This window comes from Myotis daubentonii, chromosome 7 (genome assembly GCF_963259705.1).
Source record: "Myotis daubentonii chromosome 7, mMyoDau2.1, whole genome shotgun sequence".
NCBI classification, from domain to species: Eukaryota; Metazoa; Chordata; class Mammalia; order Chiroptera; family Vespertilionidae; genus Myotis; species Myotis daubentonii.
The window spans coordinates 41,395,817-41,416,240 of NC_081846.1; the positions used below are offsets into that span (position 1 = coordinate 41,395,817).

General features: G+C 41.7%; 1 protein-coding gene across 13 annotated transcripts in view; it reads right to left on the reverse strand.

Annotated features, from left to right (window-relative positions):
- Positions 1–1,219: 1,219 nt before the first annotated feature.
- OSBPL6 (oxysterol binding protein like 6) overlaps positions 1,220–20,424 on the reverse strand; it is a 176,834-nt gene continuing 157,629 nt past the window's right edge. For all 13 annotated transcript variants that reach the window (XM_059703960.1, XM_059703964.1, XM_059703957.1 and 10 more), the window contains 11 exons: positions 20,175–20,312; positions 17,543–17,630; positions 16,796–17,049; positions 15,935–16,072; positions 15,521–15,584; positions 14,056–14,134; positions 12,402–12,546; positions 9,647–9,791; positions 8,365–8,491; positions 6,269–6,391; positions 1,220–5,064 (listed from right to left, as the gene is read on the reverse strand). In XM_059703960.1, coding sequence (XP_059559943.1) covers positions 4,956–5,064; positions 6,269–6,391; positions 8,365–8,491; positions 9,647–9,791; positions 12,402–12,546; positions 14,056–14,134; positions 15,521–15,584; positions 15,935–16,072; positions 16,796–17,049; positions 17,543–17,630; positions 20,175–20,312 — 1,410 coding nt within the window. In that variant the 3' untranslated portion in view covers positions 1,220–4,955. The remainder of the gene's footprint in view (positions 5,065–6,268; positions 6,392–8,364; positions 8,492–9,646; positions 9,792–12,401; positions 12,547–14,055; positions 14,135–15,520; positions 15,585–15,934; positions 16,073–16,795; positions 17,050–17,542; positions 17,631–20,174; positions 20,313–20,424) is intronic.

Consider the following 20,424-nt stretch of genomic DNA (forward strand, 5'->3'; position numbering starts at 1 on the left):
TTGGAGAGGGGCAGGAGAGAGGATGATGGAGGGGGGAGTGTTTGCTGGTGATGATAGTTCACTGTTGTGATTGTGGTGACAGTGTCTCAAACTATCAAATTGAATAGCTCAGATACGTAAAGCTTCCTGTATGTTAGTCACACCTCAATAAAGCTTTGAAAATAAGCCTGAAATGACTTAAAAGGTTTCTAGCAACTACATTATTTCCCAAAGAAATGAGTGAGGATAATTAAGGGGAGTTGGTGCCTAAGATGAAAAAAGTAGCAATTTTGCCATTATTCTCTCTGTCACAGTTTTAAGTTGCTGCTTGCTCTATTAACTAAAGAAACAGACGTAACGCAAATAGCATTATGTCTGTTTTCTGAAAACTCCATATTCTTCCCTCTGCAATTGCCCTAATGTATTGTATGTAGAAGGAAAGCATGATAGGAAATAGAGATTTTGCAGAAAATGGACATTCTTGTATTATGTCTTTTCCTACCCATCTGGAGATACTGAGGACATTAACAACATGTAATTATGGAGTAATTTTCAATCCATGAGCATTTAACATTGTCCCACAGGAGGCGACATGCAGTGGTTCTGATACTGATAGTTCACCCTGACACTGGACACAGTTGCTGAATGTTACAATCACTCAATGGCACAGTGCAGAGAAGGGGCCTACGTATCCCTGCCCCTCACTAAGTTAGAACCAGAAGAAAGGAGAAAATCCACCAATTCATAGTTGTTTGGGAAACAAAAGGATGCGCTTGACTCACAGGTAACTGCCACCTGTAAGCTGTCTTAATCATGGGGCTTCATTGGCTTAAGATGTTGGGCATTCTGGTTATCACAACAATTTTTAAAGAATTAATTCTTCTTCAGACCTCACTTTGGAAAAATTAAAACTAACTCTTTCTTAAACAATTTGCCATTTTCTGTAATAGGAAAGGCTGAGACAAGGCCTTAAAATTCCGTCACAAAGGTATATTAGTACAATTGCGTATTAAAGTCAGGTTTAACACAGAGATTAATACAATGTACAGTTTAAATGTATCAATTTTACAAAAGAAATTAAATTAAAATTTACAGGATCTAATCCTGGTTTGATTATTCTAAATGAATGGGAGCCTTTTGAAATAAACACCAAAAGAAATCCAGAGGAGAGCACTTTAGTCTTAGCTCCCACGACATTTTTTCCATCTTTTCCCCCAAAGAACATTCCCAGAGCACAAAATAGATTCGTAATTGTTTAATTAGATACATTTTATACATCCTGACATAATGGCTGCCATAGAAATAAACCAAGATTTCGTACACAAACTCTGTATTCACTGTGCCACATCCATCACGGCCCACTTGAGCCGAGTGCAAACATGTTTACACCCTCTGGTGTGTGCGGAGCTCTGCTCCCATTGACACTTCATTATCTAGGATGACAGATAGCAAGATTAGACAAGATGGTAATTAAAGTCCATAATGTAATAACAAAAATGCACATTAGATGATGACGATAAACACTTCTCCAGCCACAGCGTAACCAGAACTAAGCAAAAGAAGTTTTAACAGTTTCCCCGTTAACCCTGCCCCCAGTGCTCCTTAGGGCGGGATCTAATGAGTGTCTGGAAGGCATGGGGTCAGAATGATGAAGAGCAAAGGTTGGGAAAATGACAACTTGGCATCTCTCGTATTGAAACAAATCCCATTAGTTTATCTTACCCAGAAAATACTTTTGGTAGGTTTTTTTTTTTTTTTTTGTCACATATAATTGATATAATTTGTTACATAAAATTGATATGTAATATTAAAAGGTATCTCACGTGAGGTTTATTTGCAATTGCCTGGAAAGTATGGAGTATTTTATTTCATTTATTTTTCATTTTTAAATTTTTTTGTTAATCCTCACCCGAGGATATTTTTCCATTGATTTTTTTAGAGAGAGTGGAAAGGAGGGGGAGAGACAGAGAGAGAAACAGCGATGCGAGAGACACATCGGTGGGGGGATTTTAGAGTAACGCATAGAATACAATGACTTAAAAAAAACAATGAAATGACAGCAAACTCTGAGGGTAAATTGTACCCCGGTGGCAGCATACAGAAGCACAATAATTAGTGCCTGTCTGTGCTGGTGTGTGCCGCTGCTCTGTGCAGTCCATTCAGGTCCAAGGGGCATCGTCACTTCGTCCTGCTTTCCTTAATGACCGGCTCAGACATGAAGGAGCTGATGAATACCTCACAGGGAGGCGTAAAGGCATACTGAGTCCTCCTCTATCCTCTATTGCTTTAGGGAGAAACAAATAAGTACCCTGGACATAAAAAGACTTATGTAAAATTCTAAAAAATAAATCAGGTTTCATCTAATAATTAGTCTATCCTTTTTCTGCTTAGTCTCAAAAGCCCCCAATTTTTGCAGTTGAAAATTCCAACTAGACTAAGTCTCCCAATTCTATAAGCCACTCTAGCCATCAGAAGGAAAAATGAAGTGGGGGATAAAGCCATTCCATTCTGAATATTTGAGGGGGAGGTTTGTGACGCTGGCATTATAGGAGTATTACCTAAACTTCAATGGACCACTTGTATTGGAAGTCTAATCAAGAAGCCTGAATCTCGAGAGATTCTAAATCGGGGATATTAATAAAATATGATTTTAATTAACTTGACATTCTTCTCATTCTCAGTTTAAAATTCTCATCAGAGTTTCAGGTGAGCTCTGACCAACACTCGCTTACCTGATTGTGGCTGGAACTTACTGACTAGTACAGGTCCTCCCTACTAGTTATTCTTTTTCTCAATTACAACCCAAACAGTAGTTGCTTCCCTGAGGGTGCTGGGTCCTCTCCCAGCTGTCTGGCTGATTAATCCCTTGGTAACTGATGGGGAGAGGAGGACTCAATGTATCTTTATACCCCCACCTTCTGACTTACCTACTTGGAACACCTCTACTTTGTAAAATTCTGTCCTTATCTTTAGGTGAAACAGTTTGAGACGGTTCATGGAAACGCTAGTAAGTACAGACCGGAACCACTTCAGATGGTATTTAGAGCTTTACCAACGGGGGACAGCAGACTTTATGAGGAAGTTATAGAATTCTGATTAAATTCTAATGAAAATTATAGGCATGTATCTCAGGATGCAGATAAAAGGAAGTCAAGAAAAGCAATCGGTAACAAGGGGACATTTTACTACCACCAAGCAAGCCACCTATAGATTTAAAATGGGACTCGGCAGCACTGAGAAACCTAGGGAGGGCGTGGCTTAAGTGGAACACTTAGACCTGGCAATGGGATTTACTGAGAGTGAAGTTTCCTTCTAGAGCAATGCGTACTGTATGCACAGTGCAGGGCCAGGATCAAAGGAGGGATGTTTTACATTTTGCTCCACTTAGTAGAAACTTCAGAGCTTGCCTTATGCTCTCATAAGCAGTTCAGATTTATAGTGGATTAGCTGTTATTAGGAAAGCTTTGCTGAGAAATAATATTAAAATCAACACCTTTCAACAAAATGCAAAATGCCAGTAACCTCGTTACCAGAGTTTAAAATAACACTTAAAACCTCATGGTCAGAATCTAGAATAAAAAAACCTAACTAGGAATTAAATATATGTCATTTTATAACTAATCTCTAGGGAGACTTTTTAAAAAAACATACAAGCATTTATATAGTCATCTACGTGCAGAAACTCAGGAATATGGATGCAAGTTTCCTACAAAACCCTTTGTATACTGGAGGGAAGAACAAATACTGAAGTATGCAAAACACATTTCTGTCCCCCTCCCTTAAACTCCTTAGCTTAAGTTTTATATCTCTGCCAATAGCAAGGGAAATGCTTAATATATAGCCATGTATCATACAGACTCACTTAATGAAAATATAAAATATAATTTGCATAGAACTCATTTAAACAATGCAAATAAGCTACTAGCATCCTTGCTTCTGTTCCCAGTGGGATGTCCACTGGTGCCCCTGGGCTGGGCTTAGGATAGTAATGCGTATAATTACATTGTGCTTCACTCAGCACTTACAGTGCTCCTAAGCCCACCCAGAAATTCCATCTGCTTACTGTTATTTCTTTCCACGGCTTTAACACGGATGCCAAGTGTTCAAATCAAACACAGATATTGCCAAAATAGGGCACACTGTGAGGTTAGGTACAAGGGGGATGGTTTATTATCTGGACGCAGGACAGGAGCTTGACAAGCAATGTGACTACAGAAATCGACCTGGCACTCCGGTTCCTTCTTGCCCTGCAGACACACGATACAGTAACCGACACATCAAAGTAAAGCACATGTTGTTTACTTTTTTTTTTTTCATCCACTGAAGTTACACTCATAATTGTTCTGGTGCCAGAAAGTGAATCATGCCATGATTCAAAAGGTCCGTCCTCCACATAAACCTATGAGCACACGTTAAAAAAATGATTTATTGTACATCTTTGCATTTCTTAAGGCATGAACAATGGCGTACAGATGGGACAGGTTCTGAGAAGCATCACGTCTTCATGGACAAGGCCAGCACGGGTACACCACTTCAGACGACACACTCCAGTCTGAGCCCAGGAGCTCCTCTGATGAGGGGATGGCGCTTCCAAACGCGTGGTTTATGTCACGTAGCTTTAAACTCTCCGGATCGGCATTAAGCACCGGTTACAGTGTGTTTGTCTTTATAAACTCATCAGACTTTGGATTTTTACATTCTGCTCCTTTAATTCTTCTTTCCGAGGAGGGTGTGGATTTTTTTTTTTTTAAATTTTATTTTTTAAGGAATATGGTTGCAGCAAAACAGAAAGGATCCAAACGTGGTTAGGGGCCTTGTCTAATGCACTTCTGAAAGTCCGTTATAAAGATGAATAGAAAAGCAAATGGCCGGCGTTCGGTCGACCCAGAAACCACGCGGAGCTCTAAGAAACATAATTGTGCATAGTTAGTAATTCATTCAGAGCGTGATATGTTGGCTAGCTCTACATGCCCAGGTTACCAGAGAACAGGGCTGTCTACTTTGCTAAACCCAGGGTCCTTTCGCAGCTCCCAGTAGGTGTCGTTAGAAACCCAGGCTTCTCTTTGATTGGCATCAATCACTTTCCTGTGAAAACAGAAAAATCAACATTAGACACAAGGCACACCAAGGGGACCAGATTGTCGGCCCCTGCCCTGCAGATAAGATGCATAAGCAGTCCTTGGTAACCATTCGCAGTTCTTGGTAAGCCAGTTAGTGTCCTATCTGCTTCCGGATGACTTGACTATTTGGGACCGGAAATGAATTATTTCTGTTGTTAAACATTTGAAATGGAGGTGGGTAGGGTCATTGGGAGCGGGGCTGAGGGCAGGAAAAAATCCCCTCCAGGCAGAGCTAGAAAGTGAAGTGCCGCAAGCAAAGTATGTACAATAGGTAACTAAGAGCTTCAGGCCTCAGACCCACAAGACAGTCTGTGCCTCACTCATGGGAAAGTACCAACCTCAGCAGCTAAGGTCTCTGCAGGGCCTGACACCTGATTGCGAGGCTGCGTTCCTCCCCAGGGCAGCCAGGAGCAGCTGCTCTAAGGGAGATGAGGTTATTCGGAGCTGATCTGCCCTGGCTCCAGAGGGCAGCAGATGGGCCTGGAAACTACAGTTTAATCTGTGATGTAGACACAGTCCTGCAAATAATCCTGTAATAATCACCCACGATCACGCCACAGAGGGACCAAATCTGAATGGACATAAGGCCCCCGTGCCCGAGATAAAATGAAAGATACATGCAGCCAGGATGACCTGTGGGCAGAGGGGTCCCATCCTGTCTCTGAGTGAGGGAGTGGGAACAAGTTTCCACCATCTGAAAGGCTGGAGCTGAAAGACAAGAACGCTCTGGGCTGGGGGAGACCCTCACTCCTTTGTGCTGCTCATGAAAAGAAAAGAGCCGTGGAGAAAAAATTACTTTTGGAGAGAGAATCATTGATTGGCTGCCTCCTACACACCCCACACTGGCTGGGCCCACAACCTGGGCATGTGCCCTGACAGGGAATCGAACCAGTGACCTCTTGGTTCCTGGGTCGATGTTCAGCTGCTGAGCCACACTGGCTGGGCAAACAAATTACTTATATGCTTACAAAAAGTTTTCCCAAGTGCAAAATCTGATCCTGATCCAGTATTTTCTCTGCCAAGGCCATTTACTAAAATAGGTTTAATTTTTCCACTTTCGGTTCCCTGGACATTAAACTATCCTTCGTTGTCTCTTTAGCTGGAGTTTTCCATTGCTTGCGGAAACCATTTGCACAACACGAACTTGTTAGGCGCAGGAACTGACTTACTTAAAGAATTTTGGTATATGTTCAAGGTTGTTTTCTTCCATGTAGCGCCTTCGCGATCTCTGCAGTTCCTCCACCCTTTGCTTCTCGGCTGCTGCAGCTTCCAGATTTCCTTCTTCCAAAAATCTAAGCAGAGAGAGCTCATCCTTTAATATATCATCCTCTCTTCTGATAAAAAATGATCTCATTTGCATGAAATTACATTCTGGTTCCTGTGAACAGTGACACTGGGACAGAGCATCCCCTCGCCCTGCTCCAGCCCACACCGCCCCTGCCGGCCATCAGTGAGCACACTTCCTGTGTGTGTGGATGGAATTAGCACGGGCAGCACACGGGGAGGAGTGAGAGGGGGACGGTTCGGGCGTGAAGACTTCTCTGTGCTGTCTAGGGTTATAAGGCGTGAGGTCTCCACGAGTTAGAACAGTGTGGAGTCCCAGGGGGTGCTCCGTTTCCATATTATCAAAAAGCACTTGTTAAAGGCCACAGGATGGCGGGTGGAAACTGGCTGTTCTCCATCTACTTTTAGAACAGATTGAGAAGGAAGGAGTTTTTCCTGTTTTATGGGAGAGAGTAAAACTGATGAAAAAAGAAAAGGGAACAGTTGGGGAAAATTACAAAAGGCCACAGAAAGGAAATGCATTGTAAGTGAAATTCAGAAAGGAAATACGGAAATAGAATTGATAAAGAAAAAGCAGAGCCCATGGTGATTTGCAAATATTTAAATTCCAAAATGAGAGAAAAGACCAGGGACACAGTATGATACACATCATAGAAGATGCTTATATGTGAATGTCAAACAGTGAGGCTGTGTGCTCTGGAGCGGGAGGAGGAATACAAGAGAATTGAGTAGCAAAACATTTCAATACTGGGAACATTTTGGCAGAAGACAAGTACGACCACAAATACACTGAAAATAGAAAACAATCTTGGGTCGAATTTGTATGACAAGGTTTTGGAAAAAAGTAAAATTAATTCTGTAAGAACGGGCAACACGAGTACAGAACTATCTATACTAATAAAAGGGTAATATGCTAATTAGACCGGACGTCTTCTGGATGTCCTTCTGGACAAAGCCACAGTGGTGGGGCCGAGGCAGAGGCGATCAGGGGCAATCAGCCAGCAGGGGAGAGCAGTTAGGGGATCAGGCCAGCAGGGGAGAGCAGTTAGGGGGATCAGGCCAGCAGGGGAGAGCAGTCACGGGATCAGGCCAGCAGGGGAGAGCAGTCACGGGATCAGGCCAGCAGGGGAGAGCAGTTAGGAATGATCAGGCAGGCAAGCAGAGGTGGTCAGGGGTGATCAGGCAGGCAGACAGAGGCGATTAGGGGTGATCAGGCAGGCAGGGGAACAGTTAGGGCCATAAGCAGGCAGGAGAGTGGTTAGGGGTGATCAGGCAAGTAGGCAGAGTGGTTAGAGGTGATCAGGCAGGCAGGCAGGTGAGTGGTTAGGAGCCAGTGGTCCCGGATTGCGAGAGGGATGTCTGACAGCCAGTTTAGGCCCAATCCCAGCTGTCAGACATCCCCCGAGGGGTCCAGGATTGGAGAGGGTGCAGGCCGGGCTGAGGGGCCCCCCTCCCCATGCACAAATTTCATGCACTGGGCCTCTAGTGTATAAATAATAAAACATATGAATCAGAAGGTATTAAAGGTACTGTGTTTTGAGTACAACTCACACCCCGTGAGATCCAAACCATATTGGGCAAACTCCAGACTTTGACTAAAAGCATTTGTAGGTGTCTCTGTAACTTATTATCTCATTCTTCAGTATAAAAGATACTCCTTGCTTCAGAGCAATAGAAGTGAAAAGGTACAAACACTGGGTGAGGAGTGATTCTGTATTTAGTGGAGAGAAAAAATTCATGACTTTGCAGGCTTCCAGTAAATTTGGGGGTGAGAGGGGAAACTTTTGTTGAGCTAATCTTCTGACCACCCTATGAAGGCTGTTTTACCCAGGGTGGGAAACTCAACCATTTCTGAGTAAATAAGGGAATGGACAGACGATTCAATAAAGAAATAAGTGATGGTGGTGCAAGTAAGTCTCGATGACACGTGTAGCATCTGCCATGATCTAGTGTCCATTTTAAATGCCACCGATACGCTCACCTCTGATCTGGCCGGAATCGGGCATCTGTCGGTGGGAGGAGGTCTTTCAGGACAGGATCTAACTCATTGAGCTCAATAGCAAACCTTGTGAAGCCATAGTAGAGCTCATAGTTGGTTGGCAAGGAACCTGGAATGAGGCCAATGAACCATTGTGAGAGGCAAAGGGGTTCAAGACACTTGCAGAAGCACTTAATCCTGGTGTTTAACTAATACCCAGACCATTAGCAAATTTGTAGTCATAAACAGTAGATGATAAATTTTTTCAGGTTATATTTTGTCAGATGGGAAACTTTACATTGATGATCAGAACTGATAGGTTCATATACTTAAGACTCTAGCCTTTAAACTAAAACTTTGCACATATATAGTAGTCTTCACTGGCTAAACTACACCATAATTTTTCTCTCAAATATTCAGCTAGGTAACTAAATGCCAGGATGATTAGCTATGAACATTGAGATTTCACCAGAAACACTTTACTTCCTTTTAGAAAAGAAAAAAATGCACATCTAAATTAATATTTATTGACACTTTTAAACTAAACTCAAAGGCAGAATCTTTGTATGTGTTGCTCGTTGATGGATTCCACGCGTCCGGAGCAAAGCCTGGTGCACCGTCAGTACTCAATAAATCACTGCAGGACGAACGGGCCACTCCACACGCAGGAAATTGACGTACGCATGGAGGTCACGTAGGAAACTAACAACTAACATTAAAGTTAGGGCTTAACTGACAACATTGCGACGAAAATGTTTGTCAGATGGGACTTGTTCCATTTATACTTGATATTCAATGACGCGCTAGTGTATTATCAGAACTTGATGTGTTTCATTAAATGTCAACATATTGCAGCTTTTTGCAGCTCAAGTAAAAAGATCACTTATTCTAGTAAGTTATTAAATTTGTGAATTATAGATGTTTACAGGCTATCCTTTGCTTTAAGAAAACAGAATAAATACTAGGAATAAGGATTTGAGTTTGTGTATTTCATTTAACTAAACTCTTGACTGAACATACTTAGCATTTGAAATGGAGGCATTTAGCGTGATTTTACACCCGGGAAGACCACTTGTCTGATGTGCCTACATTTTATAACTCATTATCAAATATCGGGACTTATATGATTTACATGTTAAATATAAATAGAACTACATTTGCCGTAGCATCTAGGTTTTTAACCTTATTTAAAGAAAACATAAGGTGGACCCCATGGAATGATGGACTTTCCCTCTGTCACTTCTCTCGGGGGCCTCCTAAGGCTGGTCACTCCTGCGGGTCTCACCTGGTCTCCAGACACACTTCGCAGACGGGGCCACGCCGCAGTAGAGCCCCTCGTGCCATTTCCCAAACAGCCGGTGCACCACCTTCCCCTCCTGGTCCATCACAACCCCCTGGACTTCATTCACATTAGAATTCCAGTAATTCACCTGGAAAAACCAAACCCAATGAAAACACCGGATTTCCTCAACAACACCAATCCCCGTAATTCCCACGCGGAAATGTTTCTTAACCTTGAAGTGTCTTATTCAAACCACTTCCAGAACTCCAGCTCAGATGTTTTGTAAGGAAGGGTGGCTTTCTTCATTTCTAAGTCTCCACTCCACGCTATCGCTCGCAGTATGACACAGAGAGGCTCAACTTCTCTCTCAACCACACACTAATTCATAGGCTAGTAATTTTTCCCTCAGATCCTCCTGTCTTGAATCGTCCTTTTGCTCATGGATTTGAATGATTTTCAACCGGTAATGCTATGGAAGTAGTTTGTGGAATATTTTTCACGTCTATAAATGGCTACATTTTACCATAAGGACCCTGCTCTGGCTTTCTTCCACCCAAGCTCCTCCCCGAAAGGTGTGAAGTCAGTGGGATTTACCCCGCCAGATCCCATGGCTTTCGCTCTAGATCAGGCCCCAAGTATGGAGAACGCCACACTTTGCTGTCCGCCTGGCTCCAAGCCTATCCACAGCCTGCACAAGCCTTTGCTTGGGAGTCACCCACCGAAGGGCAGACCAACCTCCAGCGTGTGACTCTGTAGGCCTGAGGTGGCTGTTTGAGGGGGTGGGGACAGAGCGAAGATGTGGGGCTGGATCACCTATGTGTGCGTGAGGCCTGCAGTGCAGGACGGAGCTGCCGGTGGGGGCAAGTGGGGAGGAGCCTGGGCCAGGACTGGCTCTCTGTACTGCCAGGCCTCTAGCTTGAGTTCCAAAGCATCGGACCTGGCCTGGCAGGCTTTGCTGTGAAAGGTATATATTTGTCAGGATAAAAAAATAAAAGATGTTTTATTTGACAGGTTGTAGGTTTGATTTACATATTTCAAATATTTACTCATATGGCATAGGGATTTCATTTGGATTCTTGCCCTGAGCTTTGCATATATCAGGGCAGATCTAAACCAAAGTTTCTCACAGCCTACCAAATTGAATGCATACATTTACTGTCATCACTCATTCAGAGCAAATAACCATCCTGGCTCTTCAGTTCTGAGCCACCTAATAAACCTATTTAAAAAGAGGGGGAAAAAGAAAAACATGTTAAACTAAAATAAATGTATTCCATTAAAATGAACACGGCCAGAAGAGAAATTTTTGAGTATTAAGGCTCCAATTATGTTACCTGTGTCTAGAATGAGATCGGAACTAGAAGAGATGAAGAGGGTGGGTGGAGTTTCTGGACCCTGATGGACTCGGTAGCACCCCTAAACAGCACAGTGATGACCCCATGTCACATGTCTGAGCAGAGACCAGGGAAAATGGTGCTCTGTAGGAACCTCCATCCCAGACATCCTTTTTCGTTTGTTAATCCTAACTTGAGGATATTTTTCTTTATAAAAATATTTTTATGGGTTTTAGAGAGGAAGGGAGAGGAAGAGAGAGATAGAAACATCAGTGATGAGAGAGAGAGAGAAACATTGATCGGCTGCCTCCTGCATACGCCGTACTGGGAATTGAGCCCACAACTTGGGCATGTGCCCTGACTGGGAATCAAACTGTGATCTCCTGGTTCATAGGTCGATGCTCAACCACTGAGTAACACTGGCTGGACTGGAGGATATTTTCCCACTGATTTAAAAAAAAATATATTTTATTGATTTTTTTACAGAGAGGAAGGGAGAGGGATAGAGAGTTAGAAACATCGATGAGAAACATCGATCAGCTGCTTCCTGCACACTCCCTACTGGGTACATGCCCTTGACTGGAATCAAACCCGGGACCCTTGAGTCCGCAGGCTGACGCTCTATCCACTGAGCCAAACCAGTTAGGGCTTTCCCACTGATTTTTAGAGAGAGTGGAATGGAGGTAGAGAGACAGGGAGAGAGAAACATCAATGTGAGAGAAACATATCGATTGGTTGCCGCCTGTGCACGCCCTGACCAGGGCCTGGGATCAAGCCTGCAACTGAGGTACCTGCCCTTGACCGGGGTTGAACCCAGGACCCTTCTGTCTATCTACTGAGCCAAATCAGTTAGGGCCCAGACATCTTCTCTTGTTAGTAAAGGTAATGTTTTTTCGTGAACTTATCTGTATTATAATTGTGGCAGAGTTGGGTAAGCTTATAGTGACTGGAAGCTATCATCTATATGCATTCTCAGAAAAAGACAACTGCAGTATAATTAGGTCCCTAAAATAGATCACTTGAACATGTAATCAAGCAGGAATAAAAATAGGAATATAAGCCAGAGAACTTGTTATAGGCAAAAATAGGAATAGAAATAGAAACCAGAAGACTTATTAAAGGCAAGAAGTGTTTTCTGGAATTTTACTGAATGAACTGCTGATGGGTTGCTAAGAAAGAAATTCTTTAAGAAGAATTTTTTTTTCCCTGTTTTAGATGGTGCCTTTTGGGCCTCCACACACTCAGAAGTCTGCACGCCTTGGGGAATGCCGTCAGTTGGTTTTGGTTCTGCTTTCCTACCTGAAATGTTCTTAAGTATCAATGATACGGGACAGACTTGAGGCTGTTGAAGGTAATTGGTTTATTTCCTCCTTAGAGGAAGAATATCATGTTATTTTTTCTTTACTGTTAAAGTCATTATTTACCTTGACAAATGTGAGTTTGCAAATGCAAACACTGCTTTTGGTATTTCTGATGGTCACTTCTCCATAATGCTCTATCCACCTCCTCCCACTGAGAATGTTGTGTATGCACGTGGTGACTTTATTCCACACATAGCAATCTCCATACCTAGCAAAGAATACAACAAGGATTAAAAAACAATGAAAGCCACACATATATATTACTATTTTTACTAATGAGAATATTCTTTGGCCAAAGCTCCCTTTTCCCTCATTTTCTTTTCATTTCTTTGTTGAAAGTTGCTATGTGTTCAAGGACATTTACGACATGATTCATTCATTTAAGGAACAAGTCAGTGCTTTTTATGGGCCAGGTGCTAACTACGAAGGTGAATAGGGCCAGTTTCTTGCTCTCCTGGGGCCAACAGTATAATGGGGAGATGGATGTGCCAACAAATACTTACAATAAGGTATGATGAGGAAGTAACATGAGAGCACAGAAGGGGGAGACCGTAGTCCTTATATCTGCCTGTAATGTGGGCTGAGTGTCAAGAAAGACTTGTTAGAGGAGGCTGGGAAAAAGCATCAGAAGTCAGAAGAGCACGGCACACCGGGGCCTGGGAGTGGTGTGCTGCAGTGAGCGTGTGTGGTGGGAGGCCAGGTAGAAAGGTGTAGTGGGCAGAGCAGGGAAACCCTCAAGACCCACCCATGCATCTGATTTACCCTGCAGGCAATGGGCCACTGTGGAAGGATTCCAGGGAACAGAGAGGCAGACAGGGCATGCATTTAAGAAAGACTACTCTGAGGACATGGTTTTCTTTTCTCAGTTAACACCAAAGTTGCGAATGATTCTTCGGGAAAAGACTGATGTGCATAATAACTAAGGCAGCATGAATGTAATGAAAGCCCCAGGGAGTAAGGTTACAGATGTTATGCTAAGGAACAAGGTGACAAAGCTTCAAGTCACATTTGCATGTTATGTATATTTATTAATAAAATGTTAAGCTCAAAATTAAAAAATGCTTTAAGTTTCTAAAAAACATATGAATTGGTATGATGTAGGAACTATATACCACTGGGAAAATTCTTTCTTCCTCATGAGTTTGCAAATATTGAAAGTTTATTTTGTGGTCCTGGGAATTCCTCTTTCTCTACCTTCCTCCATATCCAGTCCATCTTCAAATAGACAAAAACCAAACCAAACCAACAAACTGAAGACAGAAACAAAACTAATTAAGCTTTTGGCTTCAATGAAAACTTCAATTAATTTGAAAAGATTTAAAGGCTATATTCTTTGGAAAACAGCCATATAAGAATTTTATCACTCTTCCTTAATAAAATAACTTAGAAATTGAAAATAGTCCCTGAATCTAAGATTAACTCAAAATGAAATCGTAAGTTGTATAAGAAGAAATGGGTCAAAATGAGACTCTTTCATATAAAATGCAAACACGGTGACTGGGATAGGTCGGTACCTGGTACTGACTGATGACTGGGGGACGTGAAGAGATAAACAGGAAGCTTAATGCACATGCTAAAGTTCTTGCTTGCTTTTGTGGGAGAACATTCTCGCACTTTGGTAAAACTAACAGATGCTTTGGCCATCCAGGGACAGAAACACCCATTTCTGATTTTGAAAAGCAGGTAAGAGACCAAAAGGACGACGAGAGAAACCTACTTTGGAAGCATGACATTCAGCGTTCCCACAGGCAGGATTTCCATCGACTTCCCCCAGAACTTGTTCTTCCACCTGATATCTATGACACAGGCAGAGGACAAGAAATATATACTCTATGTCTAATGATTTATTCTATAAAAACTAAAGTTTGAATTACACTTTACATTTCACAAAGAGCTTTTGTAACTACAATTGATTCTATATTGTTGATTTAACCTAACAAATGCCCAAAGATGGCCCAAAGTGAAAAAAATTAACTGTGAACCAAAAAAGCCTACTATTTATATTTCCTCATAACACATGTTTCATATTTGTTTACAACTAACAAAACTGGGGAGAGCCTGGGATAATACATGTATGTATGTGTGTACATTCACATATGTATGTATACTTTACTATGCCTTACTATCTGGGTAAATGTTGTTATACGTTTTAACTAGATAGTGGAAATAGTTTATATAGAGACAAGTGAGTTTATAGCAAAATTAATGGCAGTACGGATTTACATACACATTTATTTGAAGAGTTATATGATTTGGGAGACCAGTACAAAAATAAAATCTCTAAATACAGACAGATAAGGTTATGAGAAAGTGAGATTAACTTCATGAATATGTTCCTACACTGGGTGAGATATGACTCCAGGGCCCAGCACCTTATCTCACGTGAAGCTTTATGTTTGACTTGTGGAAACTGAGGTTTACCTGTGCATTCATAATAACCACCTGGTCCCATTCTGATGAACTAAGGGAGCTTAGTGCTGCCCCACCAAATTTCTGACTCTATGTTATGACCAAGAAATGATTTCTGTTCTTATTTTGCAATAAAGCGCAGTTACAGTGCTCTGTCATTCTGCATGTTTTCAGGTTGAGGAAGTGTGGATGTATGAGAAGCAAATGAAGCATCCTTCTGAACATAAACTATTTATACTTAATATTATGTATTCTTGCTAAAGGGATTTTGAGACATTTTATTTTAGGCGAGTTTGTGACATTCTGATTGGACAACAGGCATTGGTTCAATAGACTCCAATCCAAATACCTCAATGACTTAAAGACCAGAAATCAGGGCAATATTTACATACTTAGTAGACTGTCACCACAGATGATGTGCCACAGAGCCTTCCTTTAGGACTACGATGTATTTGTACACCCTCAGGAAGCAAGAAGATAGCAGATAAAATCTCCATACAAAGTAGAGACAATGAGGCACAACGAGGTAAAGTGCTAGCCCCGAGCTGGCACAGTCAGCTTGGAGCTCTGCTTCCTAAACAACCTCATCTCCTAGATAACATGGTTTAATATTTCAAACAGGAAATCTAATTTCTTGAACGGAACTCTGTATCAATTACGAACATTCTCCAAGTTCCAAAGGTAGCAATGTAAGCTGAGTTCCAGTTTTGGAGACCAGAAACTGTCCCATAGGACAATCAGTTGCGTTTTTAAGTTGTAATTGAAAAACAAACCTTGCCAAAACACAAAATTCTTGGATTCACAGTGACAGGCAGAAATGGGTGGATGATGGCTAACCTGGTAATTAAAAACAAAACAGAAAGTTTTGACATCAGCGTGAAAACTTCAATAAACAACAACTTTTTTTTAACAGCGTATATTGGCTTCTGCCAAATAAAAACTACTCAGCTCATCCACCTCTATTAATTTTTCTCAAAATATACAAGTAAATTATTGAATCTTGAACTTTTAAGACTTCTGTGTTTAAACTCAGAGAACTTATATATATTTATAGGGGGCAATTATATAAATAAATTGAGTTTTCCATTAGTATCGTAACCCACCCCAAACAGAGGTTTACAAAATATTTTCATCCTCAAACTGCCCAGCTACCTACACAGAAGCCTCCCGGATGCAGCGGGACTTACCTGTTCTGAGAAAAAGCGGAATCCCTTGTCCTCTCTAATGCATTCGTAAGTCTCCCCAAGGACAGGGTTGAATGGCTTACTTCCTGCTCTGAAATAGGTAGAGCAATATCCTGAAACTGCAAATGCAGCAATAAGAACCTGTTAAAACATTTAAGAAAGGAAAATAATATAGGAGAGACTACTTCCAGGTCTGTTTGTCCCTTATTCCTCTAGATTTTACATCCCCCGTCCCTGGGTGCTGACTGCACGGCATTTGCATTTTCTATTATTTACGCAGATTCTTCATACACTCATGGGGGAAAATGAGGTTAAACGCCTCTCAGGGGAACCAGCAGGCAATTAAGCCAAGTATTTTTCATTCATCTCTCCACCCAATTTCCTGAGTATCACAAGTCCCAAGTTTCTGAAACCCCGTTTAAGGGTGATGCTGTCCACACAATCTTAGTGCCATGTGCACAAGGGTTGTGGCTGTTGGTGCTTTTCTGAGGGCAGGTCAAGTGTTCGACAGTCATGCGGAACAGAGGCCAGGGCAAAGCACAAACAGGAGGTTCCAAACTCAGACCCAAGTTCCAGAACAAAGGGGCTCTCTTGGCATTCGGGAGAAGTTAACAAAGCGAGGCTCGGCATGCCTTCAGCCCGTAGGAAGAGTGATTTTTACATCCTAACGTTAGAAACTCTCGGAGCCAAGCGTAAGTCAGAGTGTGTATCTTCTAGTGGACTTCTGCAAATGGACCAAGTCCTCTCTTACCTATGCAGTGAGAATGTTATGCAGAAACCAACTGTGCCATCACAATGAATCCTGCCTTAGCCCAGGCCCGGGGTTGACAAATGCCCGCAGAGCACGGCTCTGCTATTTATTACCATGCGCTCATAGGGGTCGTCGGTTTCCGAAGCCTTGTCCAGAAGCTCGCTGTACTCCATCTCCTCGCAGAGATGCTGCAGGGTGTTGAGCGGCTCGTTTAGCTCCACAGGCATAGACACTTTAGATAGGTCTTTTCCAATGTTGTTCCTCAAGATATTCCACAGGTTAATGTTACTGGTGTCAGGACAGGGAGCTGGCAGGCACGTTCGGCGTCCATTCCGGAAGGCCCCTCCTGTAAGCTCCCCATTCAAGACTGAAATCGGGAGATGAGAATCATGATGAAAGATACTTTGCTTTTCATAAAACCCGGGAGGGAAATAATCCTTTCAAATAATTCTGACTGGGATACATTTCTCAAGCCTTTTATTATACTCCCTCAAGAACGAATGGAATTATTTCGATACAAGGTTGCTAATAAAAGCAAAAAATATTAGTGTACAGTTTTTCAAATGGGGTGTTAACTATACTAAAATATTCAAGAAAAAAAGTCAAAATTTTAAAAGTTAAATATATTTAGTAAGAAGGACTCAATTTTTGGTTTAAGCAAGAAATAAAACCTTTTCACAATCATTTACCTAACAGATTTTAGAGCCATTTACCTCAACAGATTATACAAATAGAAAATCTATCAAACTATCAACTACAAAAGGAACAATTAATTTGGGAGGGAGTGATTGTTCACTGAAACACCAGCCTTGTAATTTGGCATGAAGAGAGAAGAACCTGCAAGCTCAAAGGATGCATACTTTGCCGAGAAATGTTGTCCGCAACACTGGTGTTGTCTTCCGATATATTATCACTCACATCACTGATGTAAGACTCATCATCTGAAGCCTAGAGAGGGAAAAAATAAAGAAAGGATCAGGATTCTTGTTCAGTATTGAAAGTTCAGAAAATCAAACATTAATTTTAATTAAACACAAGATGTTGCTCAAATTAAAAGCAGAGGTCATAGTGGGAAATGCATTTGACATATGTGCAGTGAGCACTTGAGGGTCTTCCATGAATATAGAATGGCTCAAAATAAGTAGCTCCCTGTCTTAGCTGGGGTGGGAGGCTAGTACACAGCCAGAAATATTTCAGTACAATGCAACAAGAATATACAAAAAAGGAGGCCCTATGACTCTCCCTCAAGTCTATGAGCCAGTGATTTTTAGAGAGAGAGGAAGAGGAAGAGGAAGAGAGAGAGAGAGAGAGAGAGAGAGAGAGAGAGAGAGAGAGAGAGAGAGAGAGAAACATTGATGTGAGAAACATCAATTGGTTGTCTCCCATACATGCCTTGACCAGGGAATCGAATTCACAACCTAGGCTTGTGCCCTGACTGGGAATCGAACCCCAACCTTTTGGTGTATGGGACAATGCTCCAACCCACTGAGTAACTTGGCCAAGGCGACACCACCACCTTGCTTGGACTTGTGCAATAACCTGTTTCATATCTTCTTCATTTCTGCATTGCCAGTGTCTATTCAAGGGGCAATTGGCCTCCCAGTTGAGTATGCCCCAGAACTTTGAAATGGAAATGAGGTCTCTTTCTAAGAGATAAGCTGTAATCATCAGATGATGGGTCAGAGCCCAGATAATGTAGTGTCCAGTTTGACTGTAATTTGATTGAAGAAGGATGAAGAACTGGTCAGCAATGGGAGCTCAGAAAAAGAAGTCAGAAAAGAAAATGCTGGTAGCATGTCTCCAGAATGGTGGTCCCTGTGGCATAGAGACTGGATCACAGACACAAATAACCCATCCATGTGGCAGCGTATCCCTCCTTATTAAGGAGATGGAAGGTTGAAGCTATTATATCCTGGCCCTCCTGGCCTCAAGTTCACTCAACTCACTTCTCCTGCTTCCAGTCTTTCCTTGCTCACCAAACAACCTCCTGACTACAATTAGGCTTCCCATGAAGATGTGCCTACAGGGAAAGAGACGCTAATCAGCAAGCCTGATTATTTTGTCTATCTGATAGCATCAATTATCACTATGAATAATTAAACAAGTACTCAGTTGTGAATGGGAGTCTGTGAATCTGGTAATGCATGATTAGGGACATGGGAGGCAGGTGCATATCAAATTTAGTGCCTGACATAAGATTTCTATTTTACCTTTCCTCCATTATAAAAGTGATATATGTTCTCATTATTTCTTTCTCTTTTCCACTCATTTATATTTCTAAAATCACTGGTAATTACAAATATCCAAAAACAACTACTACTAATTGTCAGAATGTTTTCTTCCAAACTATAATCTATGCATATAAAAATAGCATTTAGCAACTATTCTGTTTCTTTTTTTTTTTTTTTTGTCAAAATGCAGTACAGATTTGTAATCTCAAATGATAATATTGCTAATCAACTGTGTGGGAAAACTTTTGGCTGCTTCTCCCATGCCAAAATAATGATAATAATAATAATAATAAATAATAATAATAATAATGATAATAAAGCCCACTTGACTAAATTTCAGTAAAAGAATACATTTCTGAAACCTGACTAAATAAGAGATTCCTTGTTGCCACAACCTTGCCAAGACTCATGGGCATGAAAACAATCCAATAAAGCTTTTATGATAGTCAGTGGTAACCTCCCCAGACCATAATTACCCAACTAAATATGCTAGACATTATCCTTCTCAGTTCAAATTCACGTCTCTGGTTAAGATATCTTTATACATAATATCCTATATAATAAAAGCCTAATATGCTAAGTGTCCGACCATTCATTCGACCGTTTGACCAGTCACTATGATGTGCACTGACCACCAGGGAGCAGACGTGTGACTGGTAGGTTAGCTTGCTGCTGGGGTCCAGCCGATTGGGACTGGGCAAGATGGGCTGGACACGCCCTGGAGCCCTCCTGCGGTCCCTCCCCGGCCCTGATTATGCACCAGTGGGGTCCCTCAGCCTGGCCTGCACCCTCTCACAATCCGGGACCCCTAGGGGGATGTCGGAATGTCAGTTTCAGCATGATCCTGCAGGCCAAGATGAAGGACCCCACCAGTGCACGAATCTGTGCACTGGGCTCTAGTGTTATGTAATACATGTGCAAGCATGAATGATGACTCAAATTCTTTCATTCTTTCTACAATGATTAGCTAGTCTCCTTCTATATAATACTCTATATAATCAACTATTTGGTTACTCTAAAATATAAATCATACAAGAAAATTAGAATAAATGCTTGATTCTTTCCCTTTATGCATCAAATTTAAGAGTCATAAGTTGATATTCAGAAGCATTAAGTGCTCAGTAAATAGGAACCAACATAGTTTTCATGCTTTTGCCTTTGTTACAACTTGGAAATCTTACAATGATGTTAAAAAAGTCTCAGAATCTCACTTTCTTTAACACAAACTCACAGTTGGGGCTGACACCCCAAAGAACGTTACCTCATTCTCTGATGAGCTTGCAGAGAGGAGCACCTCTTGGGCATCAAAGAACTCAGAGACGGATTCTGACATGGAGAGGCGGCTCTCGTTTGCTACTTGCTGTGACAGAGGGAGACTGACATGGATTTGCTCGCCAGGCTACAGAAGAGAGAAGCATATGGTGCAATCATTATTGGTACAAAGAATAGCTATTTGTTCAAATTAGACCATGATGTGCTACCCAGATTTCTAGAGAATTTCACACCATATG